Source organism: Taeniopygia guttata, chromosome 7, assembly GCF_048771995.1.
Source record: "Taeniopygia guttata chromosome 7, bTaeGut7.mat, whole genome shotgun sequence".
Lineage (NCBI taxonomy): Eukaryota > Metazoa > Chordata > Aves > Passeriformes > Estrildidae > Taeniopygia > Taeniopygia guttata.
This window is the reverse complement of record NC_133032.1, coordinates 28,777,456-28,803,571: the sequence shown is the minus strand read 5'-3', so window position 1 is coordinate 28,803,571 and position 26,116 is coordinate 28,777,456. Positions and strand designations below refer to the sequence as shown.

Sequence of the window (26,116 nt, the reverse complement as noted above, 5' to 3'; positions counted from 1 at the left end):
GGAAAAAACACCTAGACAAGTCACTAAGAGATCATGAAAAGAAAGACATGACCTCCCAAAGCTTACAACTAACCCTGAATGCTTTGAGGCTGGAGAGGACCTACAGCCAATGATATACATAACTCATTAGGGCCAAATGGGAATAAAACATGTGAGAAGACATCATCCATGAAATCCTTGAGCTGTGTTTACCACACTCACATGTGTACATTCTGACACTACCAAGGAAGTTATAAGTTCTTCTGCTTTAGAAGAAATGAAATGATACAGAAGAATAATGCTGCTTACCATTCTGCAATGCTCTTATGTGCCCTGATTACAGAGGTTTCTATGTCGATGGGGTGGTACCTCATTCCTCTGAGCTCCAGTGTTTCATCCAAAGAGCCCACCACATACAAGGCATCGTGCCTCTCTGCAATACAGCACACACATTTCAACATTGTCACATCTATAGGACAAACACAGTCACTTCTATGTGCTTATTCCTGACATTCTAAGATGTTCTGGGTGCTTCCTAGGGGAAAGAGTCTATAATGCAAGCTCTAGCATTTGAGAGAATTAAGAGCTCATATAGTACTTCTGCCTATGACTCCAAGCAACTGAAACCACAATGAAAAGAATTTCTGGGTCATCCAGTTCTGTCCTTTCTCTCAACAAATGTAACCTCGGATCATAAACCCAAGCAAAATCCACCAATAAAACATCTTTTTGTTCCACTATTCTTACCAGAGCACTTTTCTTCTCTGATTGACACAACCACTTTTCCAATTTCCAAATTTAACTTTTTTTTTAACACCAGCTTATGCCCACTCCTACCAGCAAAATTCTACTCAGTTTCTTAAGATGCCACAGTTTAAACAGTAATAACAATTCTCTCCTCTCCCCAGCACCAGCTTTGCCAGGTTAAATAAGCAAAGCTCTCCTAGACCCTACCTGAAGGACACACTCTCCACATTCACACTTGTAACTCTGCTCAGCTCAATTTTGCTTTTTCTTTGTTAACTATTTTATAGTCTTGTTCAGTTGTGTTACTGGAGGTGAAAATCATGCTGGGAAGTTGTATTTAATGTATACTGTAAATTCACTGCATAAAGTCTCTTAAAAACTAAACTGACATTGTTCCATGGTGATAAAAATCTCTATGATATGTGATTTTTCAGAAAGCTACAAGGCCCAAAACCTTGCTATTATTATTATTCAGTGGCAGCAGTCAGGACACTGACACTATTCATGTAGACCCCATTCATTTAAATCCAGTCACAGAAAACCAGCAATATACATTTGTTACTAAGTAACACATAAATTATACATTTGTTACTAAGTTACAAGCATGCAAACTCCTTTCCTTAGAATGTTCAGAGGTTTATTTCTTTACATATATGATAATCAAGAGCTATATCTGCTTTGCATTCTGTATACAAACAGTGCAGATGCAAGATAAACTCTTCCCAAATTTAGACATCTTGGCTTAGATCAAAAAACCCTCAAGATTAACAATTTATTTTCTATACAGGAAAGTTTCTCCTCTAGACCTTTAAAACTCCTGAAAGACTGCAAAATCACTGGTGTCTGTGCACGCCCTGAACCTGCTGAATGATAGAACATCTCCTCCTTAATTCAGGAGTCTTCTGTGAGGGAAGTCAGCATAAACTTGCTGGACAGCCCAATGTTTGCTGGCTCAGCTTTCCCTAGGAGCCTGACACCAGTGTTCCTGCAGGTGCAGGTGTCTCCTCTCACCTCCGCTGGCGTCTGTCAGCTCCGTCCTGCGCAGGAAGCCCAGGTAGCCGGTGCGAGCCCACACGGTCTGCGTGTCCCCAAAGCTCAGGCGAGCAGTAAAGTGATCGGCGTGCAGTGCTTCTTCTCCGTACACCGTGTAGTAACCAGTAGCATTGTGTGGGCTACTCACCCATATCTAGGGGATAAACCAAATCCAAACTGGAATGAACACAGGTTATTTTGCCAGACACAGACAGCATCGTTAATTGATTTAAAAGATCCGTTTCACTGACAATTTTGACTACTCCAAAATGCCAGTTTTATTGAAAGCGTGAACTTCTGACCAAAGAAAAAGAGTTTTATATGCATGTAATTGGGGGATGGTAAAGTCCATAAAAAAAAATCAACCAGGCATTTGGCTTACTGGAAAGGAACACCTGCTACCCTATTAGCTGGGCGTCTTATTACACATCAAAAGATGCCTATAAAATAAAGGTCAAACCAAACAGCAAATTGCCTACTGCTGCTGCCTGCTGATAGGAGTACACCCCTTACCTATTCTAGCTGCTGGGCACACACAGACTAGTGCCCTGGTCTCACCTGGTGCTGTGCAGCCACACGTGCAGGAATGCACACAGTGCCAGCTCTCTGTGGGGTTCATCCATGCCCCACTCAGGGGAAGGAAGGCATTTATCTAACAGGAGGTATGGATGGATCACATCACTGCTGATAAACACAATACAACAGTACCAAACCCTTACCTCTCCTAAATGCGAGTCTCCCAGAGGTCCCTTGGTTTCTGTGTGTGCTATGATGACCTTTACTCCCGGAAGAATCTCAAATAAGAAACAAACAGAAGAAAATGAATTCATCAAAAGAAAAGTTAATCAGAAGTCAACAGTCTGTGCTTCCCTTTCTACTCCTTTCTGCACCACAGACACCAACCATCTCTTCTTACTACAGTTGTTTAATTTGTTAAATAATTCTAACTCTGAGCAGCTGTTTTGCAGCTTCACTGTTGGTTTCACACCCAGAAAATGCCTTCCATATGAAGGCCTCAGATTTGTTTTGGTGGTAGCAATTTATCCTATTGCTTCATGTCATACACCTGGCTTCACTTAACTACTCAATCACAACCTGTTCTCCTGGACACATTCTGATTAGCCAATCTCATTCCACGTATTCCTTCTTTAATGAGATCCAGGTGATGCAGCTCCCCACCCAGGTGAGGGCCATGAGGACATAACCAGCTCATAAAGGCTTTAAACTGAAACAGCAGTTTTAGAGTAGATGTTGGGAAGAATTCTCCCCTGTGAGGGTGGTGAGGCCCTGGCTGGTAAATACTGTCCAGAGAAGCTGTGGCTACCTTACCCCTGGGAGTGTCCAAGGCCATGTTGGAGGGGGCTTGGAACAACCTGGGATAGTGGAAGTGTCCCCCAACCCATGGCAGACAGGACTGGAATGAGATGAGCTTTGAAGTCCTTTCTAACCCAATCCACTCTTGGATTCTGTGAGGAAGAGGGATGACACTCTGTCTCTTACCTTCCCAGACTCCATAAGTGGCAGACTGTGTGGAGAACCTCTCTCTACCAAGCGCACCCTGAGAAAACAAGAGGAATACATTTGTACAAGGCTTTAAGAACTGTTGAATATTTGATTTTTTTCTTTTTTTTTTCTCCTTTTCCTCTCAGGGAATTTTCTCTCATCTGCTGCCTAAGAGATGATAATGACTGTATTTAAGAAAGACAAAATATGTAGCCAAGGAGGAGGAGGAAAAGTGCAGCTGGCTGCATTCCTGTAGCTGAGGGGCTTCTCTTGGGAAGGGCAGAGATTTTGGCTGGGGGGTGAGGAACTGGGCTTGGCTCTTCTCTCTCTTGCTCTTGGATCAGAGAGAACCACTGCTCGGCGGTTGCTGTGGGAAAATATTTCCTGCCACCTTGGAGTTCTGCCTCTTACTGCTTCCACCAGGGGTGAGCCTTTGCTCGTAGGAGCAGCCGGTGAACTGGGACCTCAGTAACATCTGACTGCAGTGGAAAGGACCCTCACCATCTACTGGGGTGCCTCAGGGGAAAACCTGGGGCCCTGAGCCAGGTGCCCACTCTGAGCCTCTCCTGGCTGCTTGCAGGAGCCCTGCTGCCACTGCCACTTGCCCAGCCCCGCTGCCCCTGCCCAGCCCCGCTGCCTTCTGCTGCTGCTTTGGGCTCTTTCACTAGACTCCAACCCAGCATCCTGTGCCTGCCAGTACACCCTGTGGCCCCTGCTATGGCTGCAGAGTTTGTGCTATGTTTTGTTTGCTGCCCAGGGAAGGCTGAGGAACAGTTATTTTGGTATGAAGGAAGGAAAAAAAAAAAAAAAACCACCAACCTAAGGAAGATTCTAACTGTGCTATTTCCACTACTTAAAGGAGTGTTAGGGAGCGGATTTCTTGGAATTGCATAGCACAGGGAAGTAATATGGCAGGGAGTCAGCTGGCTGCTGCCAAGGATAATTCAACAAACCAGTGCAATGAGGATGGAGTTTCTTTTCCACAGCCACTGAAGAGTTAATGCTTTAACACAGACTGTACCTGTCATGTCGAAGTGCTCTCATATCTACATAGACTGTTGTTGGATCTGGTCCTGCTGTTCCCTAAGAATAAGGAGGAAGAAACAAATTCAACAGAAGCCACAACACCCTGCTACATAAATTCACAAATTTCCTCTCTCTTTTTTACTGACACTTACAAAGCACTTCCCTAATGTCCAAGAAATAAAGTAGCCCCCCTTTCTACAGTGAGTACTGTAGAGCCTTTGCTTTCTATGGAATCAGTCAATGAATGCACAAGTGAAGTATGTAAGTACAGGTAAGTCCAAGTTTGCAAAATTTTGAGATTTAAAATTCAGCTTTTAGGATTTTATTTAAGTAAGCACCTGCTCTATAACCCACACAGCCAGTGCAAAAGGATGTAAGCACAAACCTATGTGGGCCTAGTCCCTAACACTGCAGAAGCAGATGGAATTTAGGACGCGACAAGCACACATGCATCACTATACCTGTTCAGCCAGCTTGCCCAGCCTGTTTGGCTGACAGCAGGACCACAAACAGAAGTAACAGAGGCCATCAAAGTGTGGGAAACAGAGAGAAAGGGAAAAAAAAAGAAAATACAAACAAAGAGGCACTGGAAACATAAGATACACACAGTAAGACAGAAAACAAAACTTACACTGTTTTAGAATGAAAAGAAAATTTCCATTTCAGAATATTTAAGAGCTTAGCACTTTTTCGTAGTTATTTTGGAAACATGCAAGTCTCAGATCATGAAACAAAGGAAGACTACAGCAACTCATACACTGCTTTTTAATAAACCTCTTCCTGTGTAAGACTTTGCAGCTTCAGAAACACCACAGTGAACCAATTTAGCAGGACTGAAAGACATGTATTTAGCCTGCTAATTTGTAAACAAAAGTTTGTTCATTCATTTACATTCATTTAAATCCAATTTTAAAGTCTAATGGAGGTATCACTTTGGAAGAATGGAGGAAAAGGTCAGAAAACTCCTCTCACTAAAAAGGATCTCAAGAATGGAAAACAAAGATGAAAAAGGCATAAAATGAAGGGGAAGCTTAGCTGCCCAGCAGTCCTGTATTCCACACTGGCGTTTTTTGGAGTACTTTTTCTGCCATTCAGTACTCTGCATAAAAACTGTTTCTCACACCTTTATCCCAAACTGGCTTTTGAAATTTTTATTCACACAGGCAATTTGGAAAGCTATTCTTTCACACTTGGCAGCTTTATTCACTGTTAAAATCTAAATTTGCAGTCATCTTGATTTCATGTGTATCCTTCCTGGTTTTCCACCTCCTGATTTATAAAATCACTCTGACATTTCTTTATAACCATTTAGCTTGGTCTTGTTAGAAATTCTTTCTCCCTTAATTGTGAAAGAAACCATAGAAACTAAGGAAACAATTGTGAATGGCAACATATTTAAGTAGCTCATGTCCCAGAATATCTCTCTCGTAGGCAACCTAGAACACTGTAGTATATTCTGAAAGCTAAAAAGGCTTTTCTTCATCTAGTGGGCACCAAGAAGAAAAAAAAAAAGGAAAAACAAAGTTTTGCAGAAGTACAGTAGCAATTTCCATAGAAACCTATTTTATTAAGTGTAATCCATACCAATAAAATTGGAAATTATATTTACAATTACACATACTAAATCCATGTGCCCCCTAAGATATTCCCCACATGCAAAGCTACATAGTGCCTCATCTGAAATCTGAGCACTTATTTACTAACTCAAGCATCCCCCAGACTCAAGGGTGCTTTCCCAGTTCTAGTCTGTGCTTACTTAATTTCTGATTTTTCAGCTAAGTTCTGGAATACATATATATAAAAGGTATGTATTTTTTAAAATCTCCTGACTGGAAAACAAATACCTCATTAAGAAAAGTTAGATTTTACCTGGGTATAATACACATAAAAGATTATTATCAGCTGAATACTAAACTATCAATGGTGGTTCTGCCCCACAGCATGTCATTATCTCCATACTGTGAAGCATGGCTGAGTACTTCATGGGCATATCCTCCTACTTAAAGCTTCCAATTTCATGCTTTTAAGTAGAAAAAAAGCGCCTGGTTCTCAAACAAGGTGAGACAAAAATATTTGTATGTTGCTAATACTCATTTGAGATATTTAAAACAACAAAAAAAAAGCCTGCCAACTGTGTCAATTTTCCTGGGTCTTATTTGTGAAATTCTGTCTTCCATTTAATTCCACATTATACAAAATAAGACAAAATCTGAATCACACAAAAGCTGAAAAAGCATTGCTTGTAACATGCAATATTTATGAATAGGAAACTTTTCATTTAAAACTTCTCCTGCGTAGTAGGAAGGAAACAAATTTCTTAGTCCTGACCCTCTGGATCAGAAAAGCAAACCAATTGGTCAATTAGTACAGAAAAGTGAAATTTTCATAATGCACATTATATTAAACATCTTATTAAAAAACTTCATTTAACTTGGTGATGAAGCAAGCAAGCAGAACATGATTTTCTACCAAGTCCCCAGAGATTCTGTGTAAGGAAGAAGCAGTTTAATCTCACCTGTAAGCAAATTGCCACGTTGACCCTGCACCCAAAGGTGGTGCTCACTGCACGAGCAGACAGGCCCAGGTCTTTGAACAGCTTGGAGAACGACTGGGTGAGGGTGATCCTCGGCCTCTCCTCTGCCACCACCATGCAGGTGCGCACGCAGGACAGGTTAACCCCCTTCATCTGGGAGGGCAGAGGGGCAGAACAAACACTGTAACTTCAAAGGCAGCAATTCTAGAAAGAAACTGTTTTATCTGTGCAACAAAATGGCTTTAAAAGCACTCGAATAAGACACAAATGGTTTTAACACTACAGACATCATGTAGCTGCAACACAGTCTCTCAGCATTTTGAGCTGAAAAACACTTGGAATGTCATTTTGCCATGGAGAGAGACCTGGGTTCACCAGAGACCTGCTAGCTCCCAGCACTTGCACACTTTAGATGTCCCAGACATCACCAGCTCCTCTCAATGTGAATATGAACCTGGAGCAAGCGGCTGTGGGCCAGGATTTCCTTTGGTGAGGTCCAGTGGAACAAGATTTTTTTGTCTTTACTGACAGCACACAATACAACCACTTTTTTCTGAAGGAACTGGCACACATTCCCAGTGGAAGTCCTGGGCAGCTGAGTTACTACAGCTGTGGGAATTCTCCTTCCTCCTTAAGGAAATTGAGTCTGAATTGAGAGATTTCCCTCAAAAATAAACAGATGTATTAAGAGTATAACTGATGTTGTTAGGAATCAAAGAATCATGCAGCATATGCTTTGGGTGGGAAGGAAAGGACTCCAAATAAAGCTCATCTGCATTCCAACCCCTGACCTCTAGGTCAGGCTGCTCCAAGCCCCATCCAACCTGGCCTGGAACACTTCCAGGACAGGGAAGATGATATCTACTTTAGAACTTAACACTTTTGGTATCAAGTGATACCTGAAAATAAGTGAGACTTGCTGAGTTTTGGGGTTTTTATTTTGGCTGCTTTGGGTGAGGTTTTTTGTGTTTGGTGGGCTTTGGGATTTTTCCTTCTGTTGGTGTGCAATTTGTCTGGGATTTTTTTTGTTTGGTGTTGGGTTTTTCCCTTGTCTCAGACACAAACAAGTTTATAGGCTTGCTATGTATTTTGCCTAAAATCTCAAAAATATCCAGCACCACAGAGGTTGTACAAATAACTAAAACAGAAAACATAGGACTTTTTTCCTCCACCAGAAACATGAAAGCTGAATCTTCCAGCAGTCTCAACACTCCCCAAAAATCAAGTCATAATGGAAGGCTCTCATGGGAACACTTAAACCTCATATTCTCCAAGACAAAATGAAGTATTTTTGGAAAGATACATGTGTGTTTATGCCATTATGTGAAAAATGAAGCCCACTCACCCGGAGAACATCAGTCTGTGTCCCAAGGCCTTTGGTGCATATCTCCATCACAGAGTAGGAGCAGAAGGTGACACGCACTTTGTATTGGCTGACAGCAGACAGCCACAGAGACACATTGCTCTCCAGCTCCAGAGGAGGCACCAGGATGGACTGGTGTCCTGAATATATGCTGGGCAGAGGAAGCAATAGCAAAATGAAAATTCAATTAATTAATGCATACGGTATGTTTTAAATGGCAAAAAAAAAAATTGCAGCTTTGTGAGATGTGCTGCATTAGAGTAGGAATCTGGCTGAATCAAGTCAAGGCTCACTCATTTTAAGAAACATTTAACTGCTTCCTTTAGTAGTGTTTCTTACTGCATACCAATCTCACAGTGAACACCTTAAAGGTCTTGTCAAAACATATGGTTTAATCTCAAAATACTTTAAAAGGATTTACTAAATCGATGTGGAGCAGACAGTGAAGTCCTTTTTTTTTTTTCTTCCTTGAATTTGGTATACAATTAATTCCACTTGCAGACCTGAAGTTACCCCAGTAACTAACTGACTTAAATGGATTTTCTTACCACAAAAGGTGTTTTCTGAACCACTGATAAAAAGGTTAATTTGGATTTCTTTGATAGCTTCACCCATGCCCATTCCCTGGGGTTCTAGAGAAGGCTGGGCACACATGAGGAGACCCAGAGCTCTGGAGCTATACCTGCACAAGCACCACAGTGCAAAGCCCAAGCCACAGTAGGGGTCCAGGCAGATGGCAATCTGTCGGGATGGGTACAGCTCACACTGGAGCTTTATCGAGCGACATAAGGCACTTGTAGCTGCGTGTGACATCTGCAAGAGGAAAACAGGACCTCTCAGGGACCCTCTTCTAGAAAAAGGGGTTTACAGATTTTTTTGTAAATGTAAAGGAATAAAACATGATTATCTCTTGTTACTGTACCTTTACTCCTGCTAATATACCAGTAGTAGACACACTGAAGTCCAAGTATGCCAACATATCTGGAGATGTAGGTCTGAAAACACTAGGCAGCTTCTTTTTAGGCATATCATCTATTTAAAATATGTAAATAGAAGGGAGTACTATATTATTTTGGGGAACAGGCACAGGACAAAAAATGTATCTTTACAGCATTATCATCAGATCCTCCCTATAGCTTCTGGACAGCTATTTTAATGCAACGCACAACACATCCACTCAGACAGTTGTGGTGTAGCAAAATAAATATATCACTCTTCAAACTCTTTCCATTTTGGCTACCGTACCTGTATCCAAAATAGTGGGCCACGTTTTAATATCTACAGCTGCTGCAGCCTCCTTGGACCTGAGTAGTTTCATTATAGCTTGGGTGGTCAATATACATGCAGACTTACTGACCTGCAAAAGGCAAAGCATTAGGACCATTGTTAAAACCAGAGAGTGCATGCTCAAAGTCATGTCATATGTATGCAGATGAGATAACCAGTAAGATGAAGAGATGAAGACAGTAACTGGAAACAAAGCAAAATAAATCATAACAATAAAAGACCATTTAAAATGAGTTTCTGAAGAAGTCATTACTGATTCAGCCACAGCACACTGAATATTTATTTTCTAGCTTATGTTACATTGACTGTGGCAAAACAATTTTCGGGCTGCATCAACCATTCACCACTCCCTAAAAGCATGAGGAGAGGAATGTCTCATACCTACCTCTACAATCATTTTGACAGTGGGCAGAGTGGTAGCAAGGTTCAGTGGATGAGGCGGGCGGACAGTGATGGGAACACAGCCAGCGTACAAACAACCATAGAAAGTTGCTATCAGGTCTACCCCTGGAAAGGATATTTGTGGAATTAAAGCCATTTTTATCAGATCAATAGGTCAAACTCTTTCACAAAAATCAAAATACACACTGATTTGTGTTAAGATGCTAAGATTTGTTACAAGTGTCCGTTCCAATCAACAGGCTGTTCCACATCCAGTTTAAAATGTTTTGCATTTAAGAGCTAGCAAAAATTATTCCAATCCAATTAATGGATAGAATTTATTTTCTTGTGCTGTGTTGTTGTGGGTTTTGCTGCCTGTGTTGCTTTACCTGGAGGGTAAACCAGGGCCACGTGGTCACCAACGTTCAGCCGTCCCTTCTCCATCAGTGCGACCGCCACTCTCTCTGCCCTCTTGTGCAGCTGGATGCACGAGGCAGTGCTGGCTACAGTACCCTGCACAGGACACAAGTGACAGCAGAAACCTTATAGAACAGCAGCAGGGCAGTGACTTGGATATTGACATGAAAAGGGGTAAACCAAAAGGGTTTCTCCTGGAGACATGTGAACACACCAACATATAGCATGGTAGCTCATTAGACCCAGCTATTTAAGACAGGTGGTCACCAACAGGTAACTATACCCAAGTTTTGTGTTTTCTTTTGCAGAATCTCTGTGTCAAGGGTAAAACCTGCCTGAACAAAGTGACCTGGGAAAGGGCTGCTTCACACTAGGAAATCTCCCTCAAAATCTCCTTTACTCTGAGAGAATAAACCAATTAGACAATAACAATGTTGAAACGATTTCTTCTGTTAAAGTACAGTATCAAAAGAAAAGTTAGAAAGTTTCAACTACATCCTAAACTCTTTTGCCCTTCTGAATGAGACCTACAAATCCTTCACTTCCCAAAGACTGCTGCTGGACTTTCTGGAAGCCTCCTGTGTGCAGAACAGCACAGCACAAAGCAGATCCAATTTGTCCCTGAGCTCTTTCTGTCACTCTATGTGCCATCCTTTTTGAGGGCAGAGCCTTGCCCTCTGCCTAGGGCAAAGCATCAGTATCCCCTGCAGGATGTGACAGTGTTCCTGGAAAATTTGACTCCAAAGCTGTCACAAGGGCTCTTCTCTACTTAGGCTCCTGATCTTCTTATCGGGAAATCCTCCATTTCTGACTTACAGCTAACACTCATGCTCAGGAATGAAGACAGAATCATGGCTTCCATTAATATGAAAAAAAGTTGTGTTCTGGCAGGAAATGCAATTACTGCAATGTTTAAAGCTGGGCAGAATGTATACTGAAATTCCCAAAGAGGAATAAAACATATGACATAAAATTTCAGAAGTGGAAAAATTTATGCTGATTACTACCAGTTTTTGTCTGCTTCATTAAAATAATCCGCAGCATTTCAGGAAAAGACTTCTAGAAGGAATTTTCTTAGAATCGAATAGTCTTTTATTTTGGTCTTAATCTCCAAGTATGACCTAAGGTGCATCTTACCTTGGAATTCAACAGAAGGAAGAGTGGATGATCTGGAGTTGTCTGAGCTCGCCACTGAAGAACATCTGCTAAATACAGGAACTGAAAGGCAAGAAAAAGGAGATACTCAAATTCACTCAAAGTGCCTCAGGTTTATTTTCAGCAGAATATCATACCTGATCTTCTCTCATTCTGAATAAGCTACTTCAAATATTTAATGATACCAGGACCCCAGTGTCACCTTTCTTGCCTGGTCATTGTCCTCCAGCTGGCTGACATCTCTCCCCGAGGCTTGTGCAATCCTCTTGCCAGCTACGAGGTTTCCTACAATCATTGACGCAGGACCAACATCTGCATTTTGAAAAGAACAGTGCAAAATGAGGAAAACAACCTAGGGAACAAGCAACAATTCAGCCTGCAGGTGCCCTATATAACATAGGTATATAACACACCCTGGTGTCCTCACCTGGCTGTTTCTGCCGAGGTTTGGGCAGGTTGGTAACACAGGTGTGGGGACACATCAAGACGTTACAAGGATGCAGAGCACCCTCCAAAAAGCGCTGCTTCGTTTCTGAAATATGAATTCCTCCGAGCGGAGCCTTTGGCAAAGTGTTGGCTGGCACCAAGGCAAGGCAGTACACACCTACTTGGTGAATGCTATCAATTGCCTTCACAGGAATTAAAAAAAACAGACAAACATTTCACATTATCAACTGGGATGTAGCTAGAGCAAGAATTTGAATTCAATTAATTTATAACATGAAAATTTTTACTTGCACCACAATTTGCAAATAAAGGGTCCAATTCTGCACTCACTGAACTCATAGAAGCTGTGCCATGACTTCAATGGGAGCAGGAGCAGACCCAGGACTTTGCTTGTGCCCTCTATCAAGGGGATGCCACCTGCACATCAGGGATTAGGAAAGTCTCTTAAAAGTGGGCAAAAAGTGCAGAGATTTTCAAAAGCCAAAGTTATATCACAGCAAATTTAGCATGTATGGCACAATCACAAAAGCGCAGTAGAACACAAAACTCACAAAATTTAGGAGGGAAGCATCATTGCTGCCTAAATCTTAAGTGTCTCTTTTAGCTATGACACTTTGAAAAAGAGAAACAAAAATGTTTTCTCCCAGTAACAGATATTCTCTCCAAAAAGATAAGAAGGCTGAAATCAGACATAGACCATTATTATTCAACTGCCTTACTCTTAAGACCAAACTTCCTTTACGTTGTTCTCTGGATCCTTCCCTTCAGTTGCCCCCAGAGTTTTCCATAATTGATGTCTCCTTTTTAATTTCCTGAGAACGGATTAATTCTAAAATCTGCAAATGCAGATCTACCATAGTTCCCCTTCCTCCTGTCCTTCATCCCCAAGAAAATACAGTAAAATAATTAAGGGAAGAAGTTTTTAATACTTCTTGTTGCAGATAAGGTTGTTAGTGATAAAAAAGCTTTTGGGGCTGTTCTGATACTTGTGAATATTTTCAGAGGTAACTCTCAGTATGAAATCAGAAGAGACGTAGCATTAACCCAACAAAACCCATCAGCCTTAGGACATTGAGAATCCTAGTAGTAGAAAGTTATAAAAACATTTTAAGAGAAAGTCTTACTTTTTACAAAATTTTGTTAATTCTCAACCCTGAAAAAAATTCTTAGTACAGCTCTCTGTGGTTACAATGATAGGTTTTGCTTATGGAAGAAAAAAAGAAAAAGCTCTAATATTCCCATTTCATGCATCAGCCTTATTCACCTGGAAAGAGAAAAGGACAGACTGACTACCTGTAGAACCCTGCTCATCCACTGAAAACTATCCTCCTCTGAGGCGTCAGGGCGTTGCTCTGCCACAAGCACTATCCGATCATCATGCAAAACGGGCACAGAAAACACTGCTATCCTAAAACACAAAGGACAGAAGAATGACAGGATGCAACACAGGGTGAGCAGAGCATGGCTTATCATCACATGGGAATGGCTGCAACCTCTCATGGCACTGTTTCACACACACAAGCATTATTCATGCCAGATCATCACAAAATCACAGAAAAATTTAGAACACATGTGGGCTCCCAGACTTCTGCTGGGGGTCAGGTGAATTTGCAATCACCCATGTAGCACGTGTCTGACAGGCAAGTTCCATACATGTAGGGGCTGTGCAAACCTTGCCTACAGAACTCCATCATGCACACTAGACTTGCAGCCCCTGTATACACTGTCCCTTCTGGAAGACAATTATGCCAAATTACTGACCACCAGATGCTTGCACTGAAAAATACTTAACCCCCATTGGGGAATTACCATAGTTTTAGGCTTGTCTCTTCTAGGATAAAATATTAATAATGCCTCAGCCTGGACTGGTCCCAGTCTAAACCCTGAGAGACTCCACTTGTCATTGATCTCCATCTGGACATTGAGCCATGGACCACTGAAGAGCACTCAGGCTGGTGACATAACACATTATCTCTGACGGTCCTTCAGCAGCCTGGTTTGGTCTTTAGAACAGGCTGCACAGTTCCTCCCTCAGCCACCCAAAAGGCTCAAGAGATAGAAGTGTTTTACATCCAGCACTGGAGTTTCTTTTGAGAGCCTTATGAGAAGCTTTGAAATAAGTTTTAGACACTCTAAGATCTACCTTTATACTGTGTGAAAGTAATTTAAAATCTATTATGCATGAAGCAGGGTCAATATTTACCTTTCAAGTTAGCAGGAACAACCAAATTCACAACCCATTACTAACTTTCCTAAAAAACACACATGAAAAAGTTCACATGCATTGCTCCTGTGTGTACTGTGTCACTTGATGACTGTCTGTGGGTTAAAAAAGGAGCAACAAAGCCCAACCAGCAGCGTTGAAGGTTTTGACGCACTCACCTTCCCCGATAGACAAACTTCATGGGTTCAACAGCCAGTGCAGTGGCTACCACATCGTCTGCATTGTGCCTGCGGCCGCTCACTGTCATCAGGCCGTCCAATTTTCCCACCACAAACACCAAATAGTCCTGAAAGGAAGGAAGGATTAGAAACAGAGCAGGAAAACCTCCTCACGCCTGGCTATACAAGCCTGACTCAAGCCAACAGTACTCTCAAGTCTACAGGAGGTCAGTGCCCTGAGCTGCCCGAAGTCCTGCTGAACTCAGGGCTGTCACTTGAGAGTTGGGAGTCAGGACAAAGTAAGGCCCTGAGGGCTTGTTCACACTTACAGGACCCACAAAGCCAAGCAATCCTGTTCTTGTGAAGGGCTGGTCTGATACAGGAATGCCAGCTGCCGTCACTGGGATGGCCTGGAAGAACACAGAAGGATTCAGACACTCACTGGACTGACAAGGATTTTCACTCCTTTACTGCCAGAATACATGAAATGGGGTACACTGCAAGGAAAAATATGGGCAAAAAGATTGAAATTCCTTCAGGTAACTACACATAAGACCACTGTGTTAATTTAGAGCTAAGATAAATTTAAATGCTCAACACTGGACTGTGGAATACAGAAGCAGCTGACTGACTGCAGATAAGAATTGGTATTTTTGGTTGTAAGAGACAGAATGTCTTGTAATGATTCTATGAATGAAGCAAAATGTACCCAGACAGGGCTTTTTTTCTAACTAACTAAAAAACCAAACAATAAAACACACATAGACACATACAAGACCTTTAAGGAATAAATAAGCCTATTTACAAGAAGGAATACTAGAAATAGAATAATTAAAAATAAATCCAAACCTCAAATACATTCTTGGTGATTCCAAGGAGGCCAAAATATGCTGTCCCAGTTGCTCCTGAATTCACACATATTTCTCCAACCTCATCAGCTTTACACAGATAAGGAGTCCCATCCACCTTTACAACACACATGCTGGCTGCACAGAGGAAGAACACAGAATCACAGTGTTAGTCTGCTCCAGCAGCTGACACATGTGGTGCTCTGCCACTGACAGATAAAGATTTTAGTATAAATTATTCATCAGCTACAGCAAAAACATAGCATGTAAGAGAGCCCACTTTAGCTTCTTGACAGCCTGTGCAATCTGTTCTCCAAGATTAAGTTCACAAATGCAGTGCTTTTTTCTTACAGCTGCAGCTGAATCCAAGGCACAATGAACTGAGGGGAGCGTAAGACTCAAGATCAAGAAAGAAATCAATAAATCTACCCAGGTCAATACAAAATAAACATGGTAAAGCCAACTCTGCTGCCTGCATGGACTAAGGAGTGCTGGTGAGATAGATCTGTGGGTGTATTTTCAAACCTGAGAGAAGTCTTCCAATTGCCAACATCCTAGGTCTGAAAAGGTGAGAGACCATTATTCACCCTACTGATAGATCAACCTCTAAATTATCTTGGTTTCATAAAAGTTACCTCTCAGAACAACTAGCAGTTATTAGTAATTTTTTGGAACCATGCAATGATAACCTTGGGTAACCAAAAGTAAAGAAATGCTATTCAAATTATGGTACAGCTTCTGGGTATTTTATGTGTGAATTAGACGTCTGGAATTAAAACCTACAGTATGAACTATCAGCCATGCAAAAACCCACATTTTGCAATTTAGGAGGAAAAAACAAAACTCAGTGGCAAATTGGAACTGATGAAATAGTTTATTACTAGAGGAAATAACTTGAGCAAACGTCAGAACTCTGTATGTAACACTTGAACAATGATGCAAAGAGAAGTGCTAGTAACTGGAGAAAGCACAGTTTGTGGGCATTAACAAATGTCCAGCCCTCACTGCATTCAAAAACATAGAAAAAACAATGGATCAGCCTGCAGTCCCTAAATGATGCTCCATCCACGAAGCCAAAGGACAACCCTATCGCCCTGATCAAGTAAAAAAAAAAATACTTACCAGTAACCAATGTATGATACAGGTAGTCTACAGGTACATTCTAAGAGCAGGCACAGTTCTGTCCTGCCAGGTTATACTGCAAGGCTGCCCTTCTGCAGTATCTGTGGAGCCTCTACTCTTGCTTCTCCTCCTTTTCCTGCTTCATGTGTGACATACAAGAGAGTGCATCTACCACCATTTCAGTCTCTCTCAACAGCATTGCATCTGAAAAAGAATTAAAGAGAAGGGAAAAGCAGATGGGACAGGAATGTACATGTGGACTACACGTCACGAAGAACACAGATTCCTGCTAAGAAAGCTTGCTTTCTTCAAATGAGTCCACATGTACATTCTGACAGATGGTGACTCACAGCAGTCAAGCCTGCCAAGGAGTATCCTGGCAGGAGATGAGAATCCTGCTGTGCAAAGGACGGTGCTGATGCCCTACCAAAGACTGGATTCAGCTCTGGATGTTTCAAGACTAGCACAGCAGGAATGCAAGAAGAATTCCAGGGGTCTGTACAGCAGAAGGCTGTGAACAAAGGTTCTGATGAGGGTCAGGAAGTGCTCTCTTGTTCCCTTTCCAGCATGTCAGAGTGGATCCATATACAATGGTCACCCTTGCATTACATCTTTAGGAAGAACTTCTTTTCTAGCAGCATGAAGCCTTAGGAAAAATACTAAAATTCCAGGATGAAATGCCCCTTGAATCACTGTGGAAGGTATTTCCAAGGTTTCCAGAGAAACCTCATCCTTGAGAAAACTAGCATATAGGGTATCAAATGCAGACCTGGATCTCTTCCTGCTCCTCTGGAAAGGACAATAGGCATAAAGCAAGCCAACTTCCTAGGTAAGGACGAACATAAATCTAGACTCTGGAGGTGATTCATGAGCATCCAAAATGTAACATTTAAACTGGAAGATAACATCTCATCCCAAGTGCACACTGGCGCAGGTCTTCAAGAGAAGTTGTTCTGCAGTCGCTGTTGTGCCACTGTGTGACAGACTACAGCCCCGAGGAACACAGATCTGATGGATATAAATTCTAAGGGCTAAGTGGAAAAGAGGTGCTGTTAACCCACAATCTAAGGAAAAAAACTTACAGCGTCGCCAAGTTGTTCTGTAACAACTCTTTCTGCTAAGGTAAAAGAAGCAGATCCCTCTGCAGTGAAGATGCATTGTATTAACTACCAGAACCTGGGCAAATGTTTGCTCAGACATGGACAGAGGAAACAATGAAATACAAGACATCCATGGACTAGAAACAATGTGAGCATCTCAACATTTAGGAAATCAGAACCATCTCCCTAAATTTCTAGAAAAGACATTGAATGCAGCCACAATCCAGAACATGATTCTGTTCCTTGCAGAAGATCTTGCAGAAGCCCAAGATCTGATGCCAAGCTGAAGTTTTCTGCTTGAGTGGAACAAAGTAGCTGCAGCAGCAGCACTGTTTCTAGGAACTAGCCTTTGTATGATTAGAGGCTATAGGGATTTATACCTTTCAGATTTAAGAGTGTTAGCGCTTGTCAAAGAAAGAACACGCAAAGGATCCCAGTGAAAGAATGGAAAGGATTAGTTGGGAAGTAGAAGGGAGACAACTTAACTGCAGTTAACATACCCACTAAACAACATATCCAGGCTCAAACTTAATGTATAATATACTTCCAAGATGGCAGATAAAATGGCAATCACATTCCAGTTGATGTGAAAGTTGGAGGCTGAGAATGGGCAGAAGAAAAGAGGTCTGACGCTTTCCCTACCATCCTTATCAGTCCAATTTAAAAAAATGAACTGAATGTTGTGAGAAGCCAAATTTAGCAATGCCCAGTCCCAGACAGAAACTATGCAAAATAGCCCAGGGTGGGGTAAAACATCATTCCTCCAGAACAGGATCCCAAGGGAATGCATTCCAGATTTTCTCTTAAGAATTCCCATGCTATCTTTGAGGAGAAGATTTCTCTGTGGATGGAGGCACTTCCCTTGAGGGTCTTGTGATAGCCATTCATGGTAGATAATAAACATGAAGGGAATGTGGCATCAAGAATGGTCTATGGGTTAAACTGCAGTGACATGTGACATGACCCTGGTGCTGATGGCTCTGTTGAGTAAGATCCCCTGAGCAGGTGGGCTCAACATCTCAGAAAAAAAAGCAAGATCTGAAGAAAAGGAGGGTGCAAGTAGACATTTTATCTGTGACATTTTAACAAGACAGTTCCTGAATAAAGCATGCCAGAGATCTTCAGAGATCACGAGATCAAAACCATTTGGCTTGACCATTTCCAAATGAAATTCAGGAATGTGAGCTCCTATGTCACGAAGTATTTGAAAGGCTAGGGCAGACTCCCAAGTTCAGTGGGGATCAGAAGATGGAACAAAACCTTCAGAAAGAAATACAAAACCAAAAGCAAGACTCATCAGCCAGTAGGGGGGCAATGAAGAGGTGGTGGTATGCTCTCTCCTGTATGCCAAACACCAAGCCAGAATGGACAAGGGCACACCCTCCATGAATACTACACAAGAGAAAGCATAAATCTTACCAAGTAAGGCCCAAGTATCTCCACTGTTAGAATGTACATGCAGACTCATTTGAAACTAAGACATTAATTTACTTAAGTTTTTAATTTTTTTTCATTTAGCACACCCCTGTACGTAGCTGCTAGTCTTCTGACTTCCTTTGAACTCCAGAGGATTTTTTAAGAAACAAAAGTTATAAATTATCCCTTGTAATGAAATCTATAATGCATATTCTGACTTAAGGAATGTACAGAGAAATTTCTGCTGGAATTCTTAATATGTGGATAAATTGAAGTAAATCTGGCCCAGATACTGACAGCTCAATGCTAGTCATTGTTTTAAAGGAGTTAATGAATTAATTTGCCCAAATTCTGCTTAACCTACAAGTAGTTTTACCACTTACTACTGTATTTTTAAATAGCAACAGCCATCAATTACAAGTCATATCATTCTGAGGCACTTAATAGGACACATTTAACTGTTCTCCCCTCACACAGTCAGACGAGTCACTTAACACTTCTTACTCATGCAGAAAGTTATGGTAGTGTTATCACTGCCTGCCAATGGCCCCATAATCCACAAGGGTCCCCTAGATTTGTCAGACAATACTCCAAGGAATTCTGACAAAGGAGAACGGTTTTTTACCAGATCCCTCTGACTGCTCAATCAGGCATTTCACAAGGACAGAGATGTATTTTTTGGCAACTCATAATGAGGTGAAATTACTTAGCCATAAGTACACAGAGAACTTTTCGAACATCCTAAGGCAGACTTGAACCTGCCACTGAGCAGATGCTCCGTAGAAAATTAATCCAGGGGACTTACAGCTCCAGCAATTGAATATGAAGAGTAGTTGCAGGCAGCTCTGTACCTTAGTGTAGTCAAGCATAATTTGCTGTGAGATCAAGCCTACAGCAAAGCCAGGAGCATCCCTGTGTTGGTTTTGCATGGCCTGGTTTTTGGTAGCAGGGGGGCCATAGAACTGGAGCCACACAAGATAAACTGATCTAAAGAAATATTTCAATTGATCCTGCATCTAATACCACTGTTTTGAACAGCAGCAGTATTGAGTTTAAGCTCAGTAAGTAGACCAAAGGATTCATGACTACCTGAAGGGCATGCAAACTTGCTCCCTTCATGTCCCTGTGTCTAACCTACCATCCAAGGAAAGTATTAGGAGCATAGGTGAATTTCAGTGAGGTTTCAAGGGGACAGCAGTGTCCACACCTCAATCAGACAGCAGTAGCAGTACATGCCACCTGTATTCTAGTCAAAGCAGAAAAATCATTGTTTTTTTGAGACATTGATGCCAGTCCTAGAATCAGAGAATTAATTAGGTTGGAAAAGATCTTTTAGATCAAGTCCAACTGTGAGGCTGAAGTTACTACTGCCTTTCTTGGAATTTATTATGGACTTTCAAAACAACTTCAAATGGTCTTAATACAAAACAAAAACTTGAGAGAAGCTACACAACAACCAAGTGACTTCTCTGCTTTGTTTTGGCATGAAGTGCAGAGTTTCTGCTCAGTCATCAGCAAAAGGAAGCTCTACTGAATTTAAGTTCAGTAACAACAACTGAACCATTGACTTCAGGGGTGGCAAAAGGCTTCTGGGGATAATAAGGAAAATTAAACAACACCATGAGACTTGCACACAATGGCTGAAATTCTCACCAGCAGAGTGGGAAGCTGTCTGCTTCCTCTTATTTGTATCAGGGGCTTTGGTGTACAGAGAACAGGTTGTTACTGAAATTACACAAGTTGAGTCTCCACTTTACCTTTGCCTTGAGTAAATGCTCTACAGAGCAGGGCTTTAGAACCACAGCTCTGCAAGACAGAAAGTTCATAAGGAGACCAAGAATAGCAAAGCCAAAGGTGCCAAGGGCATGACCAGAATCAATCAGGTTCTTTGCTAACTACACAATAAACTTGAGGAGTGAGGAGAGTTCAAAAAAAATCTGTATTTCATCTTCTCCAAGCACACCAGAGCAGATGAGGACAGGGTCTGAAGCTAGTAATACAGACAGTACCATGGAACTGCCAGCCTAAAAGCTGGAGTAGATGGCACCAAGTGTCCAGTCCTTCATCCCACTGCTGACAGCCTGAGGTCTGGTTTGGCACCTTACCTTTACTAACCTACTTCAGAGTATTCTCCTCTCCAAATGCAGCCAGATCTCAAGTGAGAACAACAAGGATGAGACAAAGTCTCTTTGCTTCAATTAATGGGCTGAGGAACAATACCCAGCTCTACCTAGCTCAGGAACCACAGTGTTGCAAACAGCTACCATTAGGAAATAGGTTAATCCAAGTTACTCCTGATCACTTTCTTGTTCTCCATGGGCAGGAGAAAATAGTTTCCAGATTTAGTTGTTTCATCACTTCTGCAGGGTCTGAGATGAGGTCCCTTTCAACTGACATATTCTATTCTACTCCACTCCACTTCACTCCACAAACAATTCTCTAACAAGCCAAAAGCATTTGCCCACACCAAAATCTATGGTCATTCAGTTTTATTGTGCATTAATCTATAAACCATCATGTGTTTAGGTAATGTGTCAAAACATAACTCATTCTACCTTAAAGGTATTTAATATTTTTATTTATTCCATGCACACAAGTGTAATAGTAAAGATGATTTATTTGTAATATGCTGAAGCCTACACAAAATGCTCTCCTACCTCCGGGCATGATCTGCCCAACATCCTGCACAGTTAACACTGACAACTTCTCCTCTGTATCCACTCTGATCACACCGAAACTCAGACAATTCATGGATAACACTGCTTTTCCTGGAGGGGGACCACCCAGTTCAGAAGGTCTGGAAGACAGAAAGTCCAGTTAGATATGAATCAGCAGATCAGTACTAGTGAGAGGGTCACTAAAAACATTCTGGTGGTTTCTAAGGCTTGGTAAGGTTAAGAAAAATAATGGTTTCTCACTTTGAACAAACAAGACAAGACTTTTACAGTAACTGAATGAAGAAAGAGCTAAAACAAAACTCTCCAAAACTTCAAAGTTTTTTGTTTCAAGTTTTCTTGAAGCTGACTTTCTGAAAAGGCACATTTTGATCAGAACTGCTATCAAAAAATTCCAGCCTATCCCAACCATCCTGGTGTAGTGGAAGGTGTCTCTGCCCATGGCAGGGGGTTTGAACTCCTTCCAACCCAAAGCATTCTGCGATTCTATGACACATTTCAGTAGTCAAGAAAAGCTTCAGTTCACTTCTCAGAAAAAAGGGAATTACCTGCGAATAGCAACAGTAAGTGCCTCTGAAGAACTAGCACAGGGACAGATTACTTCTGGTCTCAAACCTCTGGACTGAAATACATTCAGGAATGCATCACAGGAAGATATTGACCCTAGAAAGAACCATAACATAATGAGAAACATTTTTCTAAGAGCAGGAAAGCTTGAGCTGCAGGAATTCAAAGTCTGTGCTCACTCTCAGCTGTTATATGAACACTGTTGTGCTCATGTACAAACCAAATATTCTTTCAAACTGTCCAAAAGGCAGTTCATTGTAAGAGATTAGATTTGGAAAAAGAACTCCTAGTGACTAACAGTAACATTGAATGAAACTCCCAACTGCGTACTCCTCCTCTGGCAGCACTCAGTAGCACTCAGTATTGTGCAATGTCCTTCAGAGATCAGAATAATACTTTGTCACTAAGGGTAACTTCATGCCAACCTCTTGTACAGCTCCTATCTGATTGTTTCTTACAAAGGTCACAGCACTTAAATATCCAATGCTTCTGACATAACTTTACAGTTCTACCAGGCCTCTAGCACTTGGCCCAAAATGGATTATATCTATATTTATATCTTGTAGATATCAGTTCAAGTCAATTCACAGAAGAGTGCAGCACTAATGAAACCACAAAGTTCAAAAAATGAATTTACACTGGTAAATATAGCCAAGAAGTGCAAACAGCAATGAAAAAGCAGCGGCATCACTGGCACACAAATAGTGTTTTACTACAGAACAAACTGCTTAACTCCCCAAGCAATAGCTCTGACACAGACCTTACAACAAAGAGAATCTTGGCAAGACTGACACTCATGAAACACAACCATACTCACAGGGATTGGCTCCATCTGCCACTATTAACATCCGTAAGGAGCTCAGGCTGACATCTCTCTGATCCCTCTGAGCCAAAAGTGACCAGTGCATATCACGGGATTTTACTACTGCTACACGGGCTGCAAGTCAAAACAATAATTATGCTGCATGTGCAGAACTAAATAAAGACCAATTATACAATTATGTAAGTATTCTTGTGTATTTATACAAATTTATGAAACTACACAATTTATAGCACTGCAAACATAGGAAACAAATACAAATGCCAAATATTCAACTACTATAACATGTAGTTATAGTCAATGTCTCCAGATGGACTTGATCACAGAATTTGAATGTCTGCTATAATTCAAATACTAGAAACAGTTTCTTTAAAGGTCTCTCAGAAGAAGCATCAATATCACTCATCAGTGAAACTATGAGCACACAGAATACTGAAATGCAGTATTTAGTGTGAAATAAAGACATTTTACACAAACAATTTAATTTGCTTTCAATAACCCAAAAAGACATGGGTGAATTAAAACAACTTTAGGGTACCTTTGTATGAGCAGACTTTCTGTATCCAGGAAAGTGGATTAACCTTCATTAATGCATAGGGAATACTGATGACATGCATCCTGTTCATAACGCTCTACAAGAAAGAGATTCAAAAATAAACTTCCAAGTGGCTTAAAAAATATAGAACATGTAACAATGCTTAAATAAACCTCCCCCATCGTCACAGTACAGCATAACTCTTACAGTTAACTGGTAGTGAGAACTACGTGTATACTCTGAAAAAATATGCTACACAAGGTACAGAAGAAGCAACAGTTTATTCTGAAAAATATAAATCCTGAAATAAAAGCCATTTGAGAGAAATGATGAATTTATAGCCTCATTCTGATACCAGTACACTAGAAATGAAAGAAGCAGATTCCTGCAGTTTTTTTGCCTTTCTTGCAATACTCACCGTTAACACTCCATGCCAAAGGCCAGCCTCTCTTTTGAAATCCAAGACATTTGTTAGTGTTTCAGCTGAAAGCAAAGGAAAAAAAATCAGATTTAAATAGAATATTTATAAAAATACTTAACAACTACAAATATTTGTTCAAGCAACTCTGAAACTTCCATGACTGCTAAGAAACCAAAGCTCTGCTGCCTATAACAAACAGGCTGCTTAAGGTCCAAGTGGCTTGTTTTACTTATTGCAATCATCTTTCAATTATGATTACTAGACTGGAATATTACAAGGTATTTAACACCTTGATTAATTATAAATCCCTTTCCATCTGCCAATGAAGTTTGCTGACTGAAAAGTTAGTCTTGAAGCAAAATTCTTCAGCTGAACTGAAAAAGTTAATTTTTATTTGAAAGAATTAGAAATCCAGTAAGAAATACCACCATGGCTCTACTAAATTTTCTTGAATATTTTCTCTGAGGGATTTGAGTATCTTATGATTCAAAAAACAAATAAGAATCAAATATTTTAAATCAAGGATTCAACCTGATTTTTGAGGAATATCTTGTATTGATTAGGTCAAACTTGCTTATCATTGATGTAGGATGGATGTATGCAGGAAAATATTTGGTTAAATGGTAGCAAAGATTAACTCCATACAGATAGTCAAAACCAAGTGCAATTCTTGGCTGTTCATTGGAAGAATGACTGCAAACAAGCAGCTCTCTCACTGTATTCACATCTCTGGGGAGATGTTCTTTTGTGGGACATGATTAGGTAAGAGGAAGATCCCCTTCTTCTTCCCCATCTTCACAGGTGGCTTAACACTCTTTCACACATCACACCTTTTGTGAATGAGGAAGTTTGTTTTTTCCTTTGCAGTAGAAGCAACTACTCTGTATCTGAAGTTCTCTGGAGACAGCAGACATGATTATGTAACATGAATTGTCTGAAGATGCAAAGCTGTATCATTTTAAAGTTACACCTATCTAACTTACCTTCTGAATAACCACATGCCTGAGTCAGTGCATGACAGTGCGCCAGCATGGAGGCATGAGATACAGTAATGCCCACTGTGCTGCCCTCTTTACTTGTTTTGTACTGGGAAGAGAAAGTGTATGCAAGCATTAGATTAAGAGCAAAACCAAGAAAATTTACAGTACTAAACTGAAAACATATTACAAAAACAAACCCAGATTTTTTAACTCAAAAAGCTAGCAAAAACTATATTTATGTCCACAGAACACACTAATATGGTAAAAAAATATGTTTCTCTACTCCAATTAAATTGTCCTGGGGATCCCAAAATGCTGATTATCCCCAATCTTCAACCTGACTCCACACAGTCACTCATCTGACAGTCCGCCTGGCAGCCTTGGATGGAAACATTCTTGTTTCACGTTTAAAATATTATAGCTGTCTCTTTTATTATATCCAGAGTTTGGAGGAAGAAAACATCACATAACCTAGGACAGAGTAACCACAGAAGTTATCACATGACACTGCATCACCTCGATATAAGCAATCTCGGCGCTGGCATCCCGGACCTGGGGATGCCAGTCCTTGGCTGGTTTTGCCAGATGCTTCCCATCAATCACAAACCAAATGAGACGAGGCCAGCCTTCAAAGAAAAAGAAAAGCTACTGTCACCACAGTTCCAAACATCAGAGCTTTTCCCCCAGTACTCAAGGATAATGACAGGAGGCAAGCAAAAGCAAAAATCCCCTGCTGGAGAGGAAGAAACAGCACAATGCACTGCCATGACAATCAAGGCAGCCCTTTATGTATAAGAACCGTGCAAGCAAACCCAAAAACTGAAGTTTGACAGCAACAATGAATATACCTGCTTTTTATCCCATAAAACATAAACCCACACCTTTGAATGTCACCACCTCGCCAGTCTGAGCTTTCGGGAGGCCTTTCTGACAGGCATCAGTGGTTAAAGCTAACGTGACTCCACAGCTGCCCAAAAGAAACCCAATCTGCTGACTGCCAGCATCCTGTAGAGAAACAAAGCAATGGCAAAATTACAAATAACAAAGCTTTTGGACAGTTTGTTGTAACTTCTTCATGTTTAGAAGACATTAAGTCAATTTATATCACAGGAAAAAACAAAAGTCAATCCCATAAGACCTTTAAATGACTGAGAAAATGTAAGTTTTTCTTAGTGCCAGCTAAGATTTGCAGCAGATCTAGTAGGAAAAGCAGTGTCAGAAGCAATGGCTGTATATCCCTCCACAACCCAATAGGATGTTTATAAATTCTGCTAAAACAGAAAACTTGTTTGATGCTGTTTCTGAGTCCTGACACACTGAGGAGCAGAGCCTGTAGCTTTTTAGCTCTTTCCTAACATTCTCCAGGTGTGTAGGATTATA

General features: G+C 41.0%; 1 protein-coding gene across 11 annotated transcripts in view; it reads right to left on the bottom strand.

Moving 5' to 3' along the window:
- The window catches only part of DIP2A (disco interacting protein 2 homolog A), a 75,714-nt gene that overhangs the window by 2,030 nt on the left and 47,568 nt on the right, over positions 1–26,116 (bottom strand). For 4 of the 11 annotated variants that reach the window (XM_030277923.4, XM_030277920.4, XM_072931640.1 and 1 more), the window contains 28 exons: positions 25,618–25,741; positions 25,253–25,362; positions 24,740–24,842; positions 23,754–23,818; positions 23,339–23,432; positions 22,798–22,917; positions 21,962–22,076; positions 21,396–21,535; positions 15,102–15,238; positions 14,582–14,662; positions 14,253–14,380; positions 13,164–13,278; positions 11,851–12,052; positions 11,626–11,735; positions 11,406–11,486; positions 10,241–10,364; positions 9,856–9,977; positions 9,429–9,540; positions 9,106–9,215; positions 8,866–8,996; positions 8,166–8,334; positions 6,803–6,973; positions 4,749–4,778; positions 4,283–4,344; positions 3,259–3,316; positions 2,478–2,552; positions 1,738–1,912; positions 289–412 (listed from right to left, as the gene is read on the bottom strand). In XM_030277923.4, coding sequence (XP_030133783.1) covers positions 289–412; positions 1,738–1,912; positions 2,478–2,552; positions 3,259–3,316; positions 4,283–4,344; positions 4,749–4,778; positions 6,803–6,973; positions 8,166–8,334; positions 8,866–8,996; positions 9,106–9,215; positions 9,429–9,540; positions 9,856–9,977; positions 10,241–10,364; positions 11,406–11,486; positions 11,626–11,735; positions 11,851–12,052; positions 13,164–13,278; positions 14,253–14,380; positions 14,582–14,662; positions 15,102–15,238; positions 21,396–21,535; positions 21,962–22,076; positions 22,798–22,917; positions 23,339–23,432; positions 23,754–23,818; positions 24,740–24,842; positions 25,253–25,362; positions 25,618–25,741 — 3,188 coding nt within the window. Of the gene's footprint in view, positions 1–288; positions 413–1,737; positions 1,913–2,477; positions 2,553–3,258; positions 3,317–4,282; positions 4,345–4,748; positions 4,779–6,802; positions 6,974–7,622; positions 8,335–8,865; positions 8,997–9,105; positions 9,216–9,428; positions 9,541–9,855; positions 9,978–10,240; positions 10,365–11,405; positions 11,487–11,625; positions 11,736–11,850; positions 12,053–12,200; positions 12,288–13,163; positions 13,279–14,248; positions 14,381–14,581; positions 14,663–15,101; positions 15,239–21,395; positions 21,536–21,961; positions 22,077–22,797; positions 22,918–23,338; positions 23,433–23,753; positions 23,819–24,739; positions 24,843–25,252; positions 25,363–25,617; positions 25,742–26,116 lie in introns of those variants that run through there. The other 7 variants (XM_041717270.2, XM_030277922.4, XM_030277921.4 and 4 more) reach the window with 6 other exon arrangements.